The 13,215-nt window shown below is 50.1% G+C and overlaps 1 protein-coding gene across 1 annotated transcript in view; it reads right to left on the reverse strand.

The window, feature by feature from the left end:
- LOC126522243 (F-box DNA helicase 1-like) overlaps window positions 1–13,215 on the reverse strand; it is a 135,822-nt gene that overhangs the window by 99,762 nt on the left and 22,845 nt on the right. Inside the window, exon 4 of the mRNA XM_055066347.2 lies at window positions 5,169–5,292. Within this exon, the coding sequence (XP_054922322.1) occupies window positions 5,169–5,292 (124 nt within the window). The remainder of the gene's footprint in view (window positions 1–5,168; window positions 5,293–13,215) is intronic.

The following is a 13,215-nucleotide window of genomic DNA, read 5'->3' on the forward strand; positions in this document are numbered from 1 at the left end:
CTTGAAAGACTCCTGGGGAGCCTCCTCAGTTAGCGCAGGAGAACTCCATCGGTGTCAAGCAGATACGTATCCAACGTGCCCGCAACAGTACCAGCTGCGTCGCACTCGGTACCAACAGCAATGCCAGCTATATGTGTGCGCCCGACGGCTCTGCCGCCCCGCTCCTCTTGGGAGTTCGGCTCTGTAAGCCCGTCAACAATTTGCCGACAAAATGAATCGCTCCGCTGTGACCTTAGTAGTTCTTGCCTGCTGAAGACAATACCAGAGGAACTAATGGGGTCCACCAGATAAACGTCCTCTCCCAAGGCTGGCAATCTGGGGATCCCTTCGTCATCGGGGGTCGCGCCGTTTGAGCCATTCAAGTTGACAGTGTTCGAGTCATGGAAGACTGAGGCTCTGGTCTCTAGTTGGTGCAAATGCTCATGGGAGTGACAGACCAAAGGTTCAGATGCCGAAACGGGGGTGCATGACAGGGCATCACCCACCACATTCAAACTCCCTTTCCGGTAGTGCACAAAAAAGTTGTACCGCGGCAGTGTCAACGCCCAGCGTGCAAGGTGGCCTGAGGGCTCATGCAAGTGCTTAAGCCAGGCGAATGCCATGTGGTTTATCTCCACCACAAATGGCCCTCCATCGACGTAATACAGCAACAAATGCCCGTGGTGCGAAGGAACACCGACATTGGAACACATAACATTCCAGTGCGCATTACGTCCGGCGGCTGCCACCTCGCCGCTGCTAGACAACACCCTCCATAACTAATCGTGGGAGGCGCAACTCGCGGAAGTGGAATTGGGAAGCCAACTAACGACCCTTGACCATGCCCTGCGAGCCGCTGTAACCAGTGGAGCCCTGGAGGAGGGTCTCCACCCACCATAACCAAACAACCTATACTACAATAAACGTTTACTCTCTCTCTCTCTCTCTCTCTCCATCGACGTAGCAGTGGAACTTTCGGAGAGCAAAAACTATAGTGAGACACTCCCTTGCGGTCACGCTGTAGTTGCGCTCGGCGGAGTTAAGTAATTGGCTTGCAAAGTAATTGGCTTGTCGGAGAACGCCGTTGTGCTCCTGAAGCAGCACAGCCCCAAGGCTCAGGTCACTCGTGTCAGCTTGGACAACGAACTCCCTGTTGAAGTTGGGAAGTTTCAGTTCGGCTGTGTCAACTAAAACTCGGGACAGTGCCTGAAAAGCACCCTCCTGCTCAGGACCTCAGGACCCAAGCTCCACCGTGCCGACTTTTTCAACAGTGCAGTCAAGGGCGCTTGGAAAGTGGCGCAATTCGGGATGAACTGTCTACAGTAGTTCACCGATCCCAAAAATCGCCTAAGGCCATGAATGTTCACCGGCATTGGGTATTCGAGGATAGCTCGCACCTTCTCTTTGCATGGCAGAAGACGACTCCTGTCGATGGTAAAGCCCAATAGGGAAATGCGAGTCTCAGCTATTTGGGCTTTCTTCGGGTTTAGAGTCAACCCAGCGGCATGCAACCTTTCGAGGTCGTCCTCCAGGCGGCGGAAGTGCTCCTCGAACGTTTGAGAGAAGATGACAATGTCATCAAGGTATGCCAGCACATAACACCACTTAGCATCCCCCAGAATGCGGTCAATCAATCTCTGGAATGTAGCTGCAGCTCGAGAGCAGCCAAGTGCCATACAGGTAAGCTGGTAAAGGCCTCGGTGAGAGGTGAATGCACTTTTGTCCGTATCAGCCAGCTCCATCTGAACCTGCAGGTAGCCGCGGTTAGCATTCAGGGTGGCGAAGTAGCACGCATCGCCTAGATTAGCCACGATCGAGTCCACATTAGGCATAGGATAAGCATCCTTCCTCGTGACCTCGTTCAGCCGGTGGTAGTCCACACATAGTCAATTAGAGCCACCTCTTTTGGGGACCATTACCACTGGTGAACTTTCAGGGACTGTTTAAGCATTGGTCAATACCAGTCTCAATAAGCTCATCCAATGCCTGGTCAATTGCCTTCCTCTTGGCCACACTAATGGGGTGAGGATTGCATTTCCACAGTAATGCGTCACCTGTGTCGATCGGATGTCGCACAAAAGAGGTGCAATCCGGCCATTCAGTGAACATTGCGCCGAAACGAGTCAGCAGCGATGACAGGCGTGCCTCATCATGCACCAACAAGCTGTCGGACAAAGGCGGCAGCGAGCAGTCCGAGCTGCTGCGTAATGGGGTGGTCACTGGGATAGCCGGCACCTTGACTGCTGTAGCAGCGCAATGCTCGTGAGAAAGCGGTTCGTACCGACCATTTTCCGGTGTGCCGGCCAAGGGACCAGTATTGGCGGCGGAGTGAGGGACACGAGTCAAGGGGGCAGCGCTAGGTCTCCTCTCCTCCTGTTCTTGCGTGGCGTCCGGCATCTGAGGGGCCGCCGCGACCAGCGGGAGTGTAGCAAAGGGTTGCAGGGGGTCAGAAGGGCCTGCCCTGTAGCCTCCGCTTGCGACGTCAATCACGATACCTGTGCGTGCGGGGAAGTCGCGTCCGAGAATCACGGGCACGGAAAGACCCGAGAGATGCACAAAGCATAGACACTGCATGCGATTCTCCCAGCGCACAACCAACCGCACAGAGCCACACGAGGTAATCGTGCCGTTCGCGAGGTGGAAGGCGGTGTCGCAGGCTTTAATGCCGACAGAACACTGGCGCAAATGAGCCATGACCTCCTCGCCGAACAGTGAGACCGAAGCCCTGCTATCCAGCAGTGCCACAAACTGTCGACCAGCGATCGTAAGGGCGATAAAAGGTGCCGGCATGGGGGAAGAGTCAGTTCTAGTGTGACATGCCATTGCAGCCAGAGGTTGCGTTTCACTACCATGCGCTCCTGCTGTCGCCACCGACAAGGGGGAATTCACCTGCGGCTCACCGTTTTCCGACGGACAAGGAGGCTCTTGCGTCAGGCTGCATGCTTTGCATGTTCGGGTTATATGGCCGTGTTCATGACAATGGCAGCAGACAACGCCTCGCTCCGATTGAGGGGTCTTGGGTGCGTCTGGAGCACTAGGTAGCTTCCATTCGCTAGCCAAAGGGGCACTGCGATCGGATTTCCCCTCGTGCACAAGGGCATGGGTTTCGCGTTCTCGTTGGCCGTGTGGGGCAGAACAGCACACCCGGGCGTGCGAGTATGGGTCGAGAGCACAGCCAGAAAGGTCATGCCCATTTCGGTGTTCTCTTGTGGGCGAGGCCACCTCGTACTTCAGGGAGTTACAGGGTGACGTGTCACCACCAGCCCACGCACGAGGTTCGAGAGACGCGGACAGCGGTGGTGGCGGGCGGTAGGTTCTCACTGCCAGTATATCACCCTGCATCCGCTTTGCATCGGAGGCCAAGTCGTCTAGGTCACGATAACGGGCACTCCGAAGGTAAGCGTCGAAGGTTGGATGGCCTTGACGAGTGGCCCGCTCCAACTTCTTGGCGTCAGATGCCAAAGGGTCAAGAAGATAGAGCTCCTGCATAGCCATGACATACTAGAGCATAGATTCGCCTAGGTGTTAGGTGCGAAGCTTTAGCTTGCGACGCATGCTGCGCTCATAGTCAGGAGGAAGTAGTTCGCTGCGGAAAAGCGTCCTAAACTCCTCCAGCGAACAAGCTTGTTGGCCGACAAGTCGATACCACCATGCCGTGTGGCTGTTAGCGAGACGGGCAACACAGCGCCTAGCATCACGCTGTTCTCCAGCCACATTGCCTGTTGATAGTGGTGCAGTGCCTTGAGGTACTCCGTAGCACTCACGTGGTCCGAATAACCGCTGCACTCCAGGAGAGGTACACGTAGGCCGCTTGGCATGCCTGGCTGAGGGGACTGGAGGTCTCCCTTTAGAGCACTAGGCTGCGAGCACGTCGCTTCCATCAGGACTTGGAGAAGCTTTGCAGCTGCAGTATGCAGCGGCGTTTGCTCCGGGCCAGGCGCGGCAGTCTCCATGTAACTGGCATCCAACCTGGGGCTGCCACTCAGGAGGCCAATCAGGGCGCATCCCGGTGACACTTGCTCGCATGGTAATTCAAGCCGGGGAGAGAGAAGCACGGTTTGCGCGGGAAATCAGCTCCGGCGTGCTAGCCGTGTCCGCCATGTTGCTGTTACGGTGGCGGTACCCGTAGATCGAACTAAGCACAACGAGCGAGCTGGGGGACGAGGTGTGGGAAGGCACCTCGATCCCCACAAATTTCATGCTTGAATGCATTACTACCCTGTTTCTTGCAGAATAAGTTGTGCCATGTGCTTTTTCCTGGCATAGCGCTCCACGACACCATGTTATAAGTCGAAATTCGCATATACCCCACAATCCGCATGTTGAAGCTCACTTCCCGTCCATTTCGTAGTCGCCATCTTGAATTTTGTTTGTGTTAGTAATTATTTTGGGCAATCCCCACTGAGTCTGAATAATCCATTGACTACTCTATATTGCCTTATTTTAATGTCCATACACAATTTTTTTTTAGTCCCCCAACTGCACCCATGCCTTATATTTGTGATCGCCTTATAATAAAAAAAATACGGTACTGTATTTGCGTGTCCACTGCCGGCGCGAGTAAAGCGTTCTTGAGACAGAATATGGCTTTCAATAAATTTTTGCTGCATTCATAAGTTTTCAATCATTGCCACCTACTAGAAACTGTAATAAAAAAAACTGACTATAGCGACATGGTTTAAGCCAAAAAAAAAAAAAATTCAGCCCTTAAAAGGTTAATTGGAGAGCACTGGACCTTTGTCCCACATCTGGACTGGTCAGGCAGATCACAAATATTCCCGTCATGAACTTTCCTCCACCTTCCAGGCTTCCACCAAATTGATTTGCCATGTTCGGTGTCCGTTTGCCTCGAGCTGCCAATTAATTTGGCCTCGCTATGCAATCAGCTAGCCTCCCTGCTAGCTTGAATGGTAGAAAGAGCGACTGTTCCGAAAAGGCTCATAGGCTCTACATCCCAGGCTTGATCCCAGGACCGGGATGAATTTTTCTTCAACTGCAAATTTTTCTTCCTGAGAAGCCAGTACGTGTTTCCTTTGTAGCTTCATGCTACGGTTGGGTGGATGACAATTCTCCCTTTCATATGGACTTGCATATTTGCTTCATGATGATGCCCATCATGATGGACCTAACCAACTCTATTCATCTCAACTGCCAACCTTATTGAAGTGTGGTAAAAAAAAAAATCTCACCTTCGGAGGCCAGATGTTGTCCAGAGAGAAAAGTTGGAGCACCTCCACGATGACTCCATAGCTTGGGAGCCTGACCAGCACATCTTGGAGGCCTGTAGTGCTTTCCTTGAAACCACTCATGTACCTGTGGGACGAACACTCGATAAGTTTTCCAAGTGACACAGAAAAGAATCACAGGAAGCAACAAGGGACATACTTGGGCATGATTAGCATATGCAGTGCTCGGCATTCGACATGCAATGCTTCGAGCGCATGGCTATCGACGCTTTCTGCTCCGCCTGTGGACGCTGGGGAACCTAAGCTGATGCACTGTGGTTTTCTATAAAAGCATGAGCCTTTGTGATGCATTATGACTGCATTTGTTTGCCAAGTGATAACCTAATGCTCTTCGATGGTGCAAAAGGCACTGGCTGCACTGTCAACAAGGTGCCTCCCTCTCCCTCTTTTCATCGAAGTGCTTAAGCTATAGACTCGCTATAAGTGCTCATTAAACCATACTGAGAGTGGAAAAGGAGGAAAGCTGGTATTACTGCCCGCTCATACTGCAACCACTGAAGTGCCAGCATGCCTTGGGCGAAAAGAGGGGGTAGGTATGGCTTCATTTCCTCTGTATCCACCTAACAAAATAGCACTGCCGCCACGCTCGTGTGTGGCCTCCGTCATTTATGGTTCAACGTGTTATCCTTAATGTCGAAGGCCTTCGTTCCTGGGAGCGCTAATCAGTCATGAGATGACTAGAATTGCAGCTTCTGCACTGCTTCTGAGAAAAACAGGAACAATATTTGCCGAGTCATTCAGCAAATAAAAGCATGTTGATTTAGTAGGCATCTGTTTACTGTTCTCTTGATACCCTCCATAATTTGACATTCAGTCAATTCAGATATATTTTTCAGTCCTGTGACATTTGAATTAACAAGGTTTTAGTGTTCTCATGTGAGTTTTGTGGCCGTCTCCCTGTTATATTCGTGGTAAAACAAACTGATGCTTATAACAAGGACTCGGAAAGTACTGTAAAGCCCCACATATAATATTAGGATTTTTTCCGATTATTAGCAAGAGAGTAGTAGAGAGCTGGGATAGTGTGTAATGGATTCATTGTAAAGCAGTGCAAACAAATGGACCCAGAACAGAAGCACTTGTGGTACCTAGGTGTTTTGTGTCTGCTTTGCGTTCTTTTGCAATGAACTAAATATTAGCGTCCCTAATCTTCACCTCGTCCTTTATTCTGATTCAAACAATAATTTAAACCAAAAATTGGGCTCGAACATTTAGTTCTGCTATTGCTCCACGGCTACCATCATACCGCTGCATGGCTACCTTGATCGTCCTCCAGTGTGCAGGTGGCACTGTTGTGTTTGGCCGCCATAACATGCTGACAAAGCAAGCAAGGGAGCAGCTCGGCAGCACACACAGCTATTATGCTAACCGCGTTAAGTAAAGCGCGAAGTCCGATGTAAATTAAATGTGTTTGCTGTGTTTTCCTCACTCATATTACACGCGGATTAAACTTTCTTTTTTTTGCTTTTCTTTATCTCCAAATCTTGCTTCGTATTATATCAGGTCCGTAATATGTGCTGGTTTTTACGGTAAGCTATACATTCAGTGCTTTATGCAGCAATGCACTATACACAACAAAAGTATATACAGAACATGCTTTTGTTAGGCTTGTGCAAATATTCAATATTTCAGAATTCAATATTTGAATATGTTGCTATTCAATATTAAACTCAGCTTGAAATTGAGCATTCGAAACAAAGGAATCTATGTGTTATTCCACGTATAAGTTACACCCCCGATTACAGCACCCTGAAAAGAAAAAAAAGTATATGTGCGCATACAACGCGCAGAAATAACTGCATACAACACCCAAATCTTCGTAAAACAGTCTCCATTTGCAGATGCATGAATCGCCCAGCTCGTATATTTGACAAGAGGCTGTTCCCCACCTATTCGTAATGCTAATAGTGGAAAATTCAACTGTCAGTGCTAGGTTCGTCCAGGTCGACAGGATCGATAGAAATGATAACGCAACACGAACAGAGGGAATTCAACAAAAGCAGCACGTGTTTCGTGTGCGAAAGCACATCCTATGATCAGGCCGATTAGCTGCTGATAGGCACGAAGATCGTATTGGATAATCGGCGATGAACTTCAAGCCGTTTCAACAGCCATCAATATAACCTGCACACATGATCTCTGGACCGGACACAGCTGACGAGCCACCCGTACAAACATATTGGCGACAAGCAGTCTACAATGACTTGCGGCCTGTCACCATGCCAGCCAGCCGCGAATTTGTGGTGAATACTGCCTAGGCCACTGGCCTAATTGGCACCGCTTCATCAGGTGTTCGAAACTAAAGTTACGGTTTGGTGATGTATTCATAGCAGTTGTGCAACACTCGCAAAACTTACAAACCACCTCGCAGACGAAAGCGAGCATAAAGAAGTTGTTCACGGACGCCATCTTTGCGACATACTGAACGGCGGCCTCTTGTTTCTGACGCCATTTGTAGACGGACATCGGTGTCTTGTTGTAGCTTTGAACAACCCATCTCACGACTAGCTTTGGATTTACACGATTTACACGGCAGGTGCAAAAGTGTCATAACCCATTTGAATGCATTTGCACAGACAGCGGATGAATGAAGTGGGGAGGGGCATTGTGCGAACATGCCCATATGACCCACTAGATTTCAGAATCTTTGACGGGAGGCAAATCACGTGCTCAACGTGACAATGAAACTACACGGACGGCACCTGTTTTTTATCATTAGCACTGCTACGTCCGGAGTGGTGATTGTGTCACATGATGCGCAGTCGATTTATCTGTCATGTAAATTGGCCGTATGATAACCCATCTGCCGGAAAGTTGCGCCAGTCCTTCAGTATTTTGGAGAAAACAGGGAAACACTTTTATTAGGGGCATGTGAATATAAAAATTTTTGAATATGAATTGAATACGAATACTTAGCATCGAATATTGAATAATGATATGCACATGCATTTTTAGCAGGTTGGCTTATTTTAACACGTTGGAACATTGCAATTACATTGCAATTGGTAAAAAATTTAACTAGTAAGCCATTACATTAAAAGGTTGTGCATGTGCCTCATGTTAGATGTGGAAAATTAAATAATTTCTGCTAGTAGTCTGTTCTCGCCAACCTGTGTTTTATTATACCACACTGCATCAATATCCCGTAAACTCAGAGACATTTGACCCTGTACCAGTTGTCACTCATTGCATTTAATGTCAATCAATAAGCTCAGGTTTGCGGGTGGAGCCTGCAAAGAGCGCACCCTCGCTGTTCCCCAACCCGTGCACCTTGCTACTGAGAGGCTGGCTTTCCTGCACAGCTTAGACGTCAAGTGGCTAAGCGTGCTTTACAAGCGAAATTTTGCCAGCAGCATGAAATTATTGCAAAATTGCAAGTTGATCGAAGTCAAAACTTATTTTTGTTCATGGAGGAAGGAGAAAAACTAAGTAGAGGCCCTGATGTCACTCTTTGTGAAGCTCAGTGGCGCCGTACGTTGGCCTTACTCCACCAGTTTGTTGTGGCAGATTCTCCTCTCTTGTTTATATTTCTTGCCATCGGTGCACAACCACACCAGGCTGTGCAGACATGCACGCACCGTAGTGATCCGACCAATGGATCCAATCGCAGTGTGTACCATCACGATAATGTTGCCTGAGTCATTTTGTTGTAGTATTGTGCTCTAGCATTGAAAGAAGTTCACAATAAACTCCGCAAGTTAAGACCATTAGAGCCAGTCGCCTGCTACTTTTGCTGGCTTTTCTGAAAAGAACTGTGCATTCTCACTGCACTGCAAGAATGCACAGGCGATGACCAGCAGCACACTTTACGCACATAACGACCTATGGCTAGCCCATCTGCAGTTTATGTGAACAAACGCGTATGCTGGTTGTGGCTTTATAGAGATTCTATTTCTCTATTGAGCAAGTTTAGGGTGGCCACACACCGATGAAGAGGCCAGCAGAGGAGAATGTCGTTATGCATTTATACACACTGCGTGCGGCCTGATCGATATTGCTCTCACGGTAAGTGAAGCCTCACGGAAACAAAGTTCTGCGGTATCCTCCATGTGATGCCGAACAGTATGTGCAAATACATGCGGCTAATGTGTTGACTGGGCCTACGTGCAACCATCAGCCATTTGATTTGATTCTACTGTCGAGCCACATTCATTCTTGCACCACGTCCGCCAAACTTCACTTCGCCGTGCCTTCCAAGCACATAGATATCTTCGGTAAAGAGGGTTCCTCCCTTAATTACTTACAGGAGCCGCTTCTTTCCGATTATTCCAGGTGACTGCTTTACATGCCATAAATGCACCATTCACTGTCAAAAGCAGAAACACTGCACAGCTGTCACTGACCTTCCTTGGCACTTATTGTACATATTCTGAAGCACAGCAGTTTCAGCCTGTGATGACAAGTTAGAATGAATCCACCGAAGATGGGAAATATATTTCCAGATAGTCTTTTGTCCGTGGCATGGTACAGTTGAATCTCAATAATTAGAACTCGAACGGGCCCGAAAATTTGTTTGAATTAAAGAAAGGACTTGTTCTTGAAGTATTTATGCATCATAGCACGATGCACCGTTCGTGCATCGTGGCGAGCAGCACACATGGCGAGCAGCACACAGTGTGCGAGGACAATGAAACTGCCCACGACGGCCAATGCTCACTTCCCGATAATGGCAGAAAACGAAACTTCAGGGAATGGGCTAAGAGGGCGCTGGGCTGGTGGAGCTGGGGGCGCTAGCTGAAAGAGGGCGTGCGCAGAAAACATCAAAGGTGAGGGAGTTGATTGGGAGGGCTAGGGGAGCGTAGTTGCAAGAGAGGGCGGGAGGAAAGTGGATTTGCTTTCCCGTCAGCTTGATGGATGGCACTGATTACCTCTGCCACCTAAGATTGCCACCGAACAGAGTAGCCAAGGCTAGACTGGGCCTCTCCCGCTGCTTCCCTCTGCGTGCCGTTTTCTACATCTGCTGACAGATCAGCACTATGTTTATGTTTTTCGTCCTGCGTTCTTAACACGAGCCATGTCTTATCAAGATGACGAAGTAGTTGCCAGTGATCGCAATCACGTTGCTGTGCTCCCTTCTGCTGCAGCATTGCCGCATTCAAAATACAAGGAGAATGAGGTACTGGGTGTTTTCTTCATGCCCTTGTACTCAAAGTTTGTCTTGTTGTACAGAATCGGATATGGCGCACTGTCTCAAACAAATTTTTTATCAGAATGTCTCGGTTTAGACACATCATTGTAAAAAAAAACAAGCACAAACGAGACCAACCCAAGCCAACCAAAACAAGTGCGAGAGAGCTAATACAAGCAGACGATAATGCAAAACAAGCGATCCGGTTGAACCAGACGTGAGTGTGATTAGAGCGGTCGGACGGGTCCACATGATACCAGTTTCCTGCACGTACATCACTGTAGGGGGCCGCTCTCATTGGTCTCCTCCACTCACGGCTTGCTTGCTGCCATGATGAGCCGCGATAAATTGGCCCATGACCGATCCTTTCCGCAGTGTGCGTTTTGCCATTAGTGTAACTGGGGCATTGCGGCGCTATGCACAAATGACGACCTTGCCATTTGAGAGAGGGTGAAATTTCCACTAGGGTTCTTTTATTTTTTTTTCTTGCCTCATGCACGGCATTGAGGGGTCTCTCCTAAGCTTTTCCTCTATGGCGGGGTCAGAGCAATGCTGGTCAGAGGCACCACCGCGTAATTTGGTGCACTGCTGAGAGCATTGTCGGAGTGCGGTATGTTCAAATTAACTGTCCCAAATGCTTGTACACTTGAATTATCGGGCATTTTCGCGTATAGGAAAACACATACCTTTGACGGGACCACAGCGTCAGTTCGAATTAACGAGATTCGAATGTACATGGTGTATGACATTGTAAGTGCGCTCACTTCCCACTTTTTACTTCTTGCAGTTCATCTGGCCACAACAACAGCTGGGAGACCGCAGTCTGATAACACGGCGAAACAAAACACGGACACTAATGCAATCCTGTGCACACTATGCCTTTGCCATGGTACGAGAACTACGAGCCAACACACGCATGAGCGCACACTACCATAAGAAAACCGCCATTGTGCCTCAACAACATGGCCACTACAGCGAAAAATACCATGTGCTTTCCTCCACACTTTTTTCCTCGCATGGAGGGCATAGGGCCCTTCGTCAGTTTTATTTTCCTTCCTTCATGTTATTGTTGGAACCGACACCATTTTTGCTGTAGTTGTGATTGGTGTTACGGTTAGAGAGCTGCAGTACCCTGCGATCTTTCGTGCTTTGACTCTTTTTCTTCGTGACATTATGGCAACATAGTGTATTCACTATGACGCCGCTTCGAGAGACAAGCAATTTTGATGGCCGAGAAGGAGGAAAACTCCACCGTGGCTCGGCGGCTCGACGTCAACGACTTGCGGATGGCAGGATCGGCGGGAGGCCCTCTTTGACTGAAAGACCGATAGGAAGGGCTCTGTGGACATCGTAGTGGCCTGGTACACTCCCCGAATGAAAGGGTTGTGCAGTGTCACGATCCGCCCGGGTTCGTGAACGAGGGAGGGCTCGAGGCACCCTCCATTAAACAGACGCCCCGCAGCATGATAGTGACGAACCATGATTGACTGCTGAGCAGCCGTGCTTGTCAGTGTTTATTTGGCGCGGTGACCAATGTTGCCCACCGAGCCTGGCAGGCCAACGAAGATTATGCCCGAGGGGGCATCACACACTTGTTACACCTCCTTACCCCCAGTTTGTTAACTACAAGAACAAACGTCCAAGTTCAGAGCATAAGACTCTGCCACCATCCTAGCCAAGTCGACGGTGCTTGCTATCCAGACGAATAACGGTCTGACAGCCTCCATGGTCGAGTACTCCGCCTGGGCACCGGTGTTGACGGGCCGGGTGTGGCAATGCTGGGTGCTGCCTGAGCCAGCCTCGCTCGATCCGGAGGGTCTGCAGTGGTCGGCCTTGCGAGTAGTGCCGGACTTGATACCTGCCCAATCGACGCCGCACCACTGGCAACGCTTGCCACCTCCGAGGTGGGCAGTGCTCCGCTGGAAGCGACTGGTGTTGCCACTAGTCCTCCTACGGGCTAGACTCCTGAAGTGGCAGCCGACGATGCAAGCCAGGTTCCAGGTTGAGGCCTAACATGGTCAGCGTGCCGGTACCATGTGGCCCCATCTGGCAAGCGGACAAGCAGCAATGAGGCGCTGGAAGGGGACACCATGTGTTCGGTGGACCAGGGTGGGCCAGGACGGAAATTCCTGGCGAAGACTGGAGCTCTCGACTCCGGCAAAGGCCCAGGACGGCACCCTCCGTCAGCAGCCAGCTTCTGCTTCAGCTGCTTCAGGCGCACTGTGGATCGGAGGTTCGGATGCAAGATGTCCAAGGGTGTCTTGACCATGCAACCCAGCAGGAGCTTATAGGGGGCACGGTCAGTGACATCATGGGGCGTGGTCTGGTACTGAAACAGTATCCGTGCAATCTGCGTCCGGAAATCGCCAGACTGGCTCTTCTTGAGGTTGTCCTTGATGGTCAGCTGGTCAGCTCAGCTGCCCCGTTTGAAGCAGGGTGGTACGGCGGAACCATCATCCAGCAGACAGGCCAGGTACTCTGTGTTGGCGAAAGCAGGACCACTGTCAGACACGATGAAATCCGGCAACCCCTGGGCAGTGAAAACCTGTCGCAACACCGCAATGGTCGCGCCTGCTGATGGAGTGGTGACAGATAGAACCTCCACCCACTTCAAAAAGGTGTCCACCACCACCAGGAAGTAAGGGCACTTGAAGGGCCTCCCAAAATCCCCATGCAGGCAGGACCACGGTCTCTGTGGGAACAGCCAAGGGCTGATTTCCACATGACGTGAGAGCCGCTGATGCTCCTGGCAGACATGGCAGCTCTGCACCATGCGAGCGATGTCCTGGTCCCAGCCAGGCCACCAAACGTGGGGCCGGGCCACCATCTTGGTCCTATCCACGCCAGCATGACCCGTGTGCA

Source organism: Dermacentor andersoni, chromosome 6 (assembly GCF_023375885.2).
Source record: "Dermacentor andersoni chromosome 6, qqDerAnde1_hic_scaffold, whole genome shotgun sequence".
Classification (NCBI taxonomy): Eukaryota; Metazoa; Arthropoda; class Arachnida; order Ixodida; family Ixodidae; genus Dermacentor; species Dermacentor andersoni.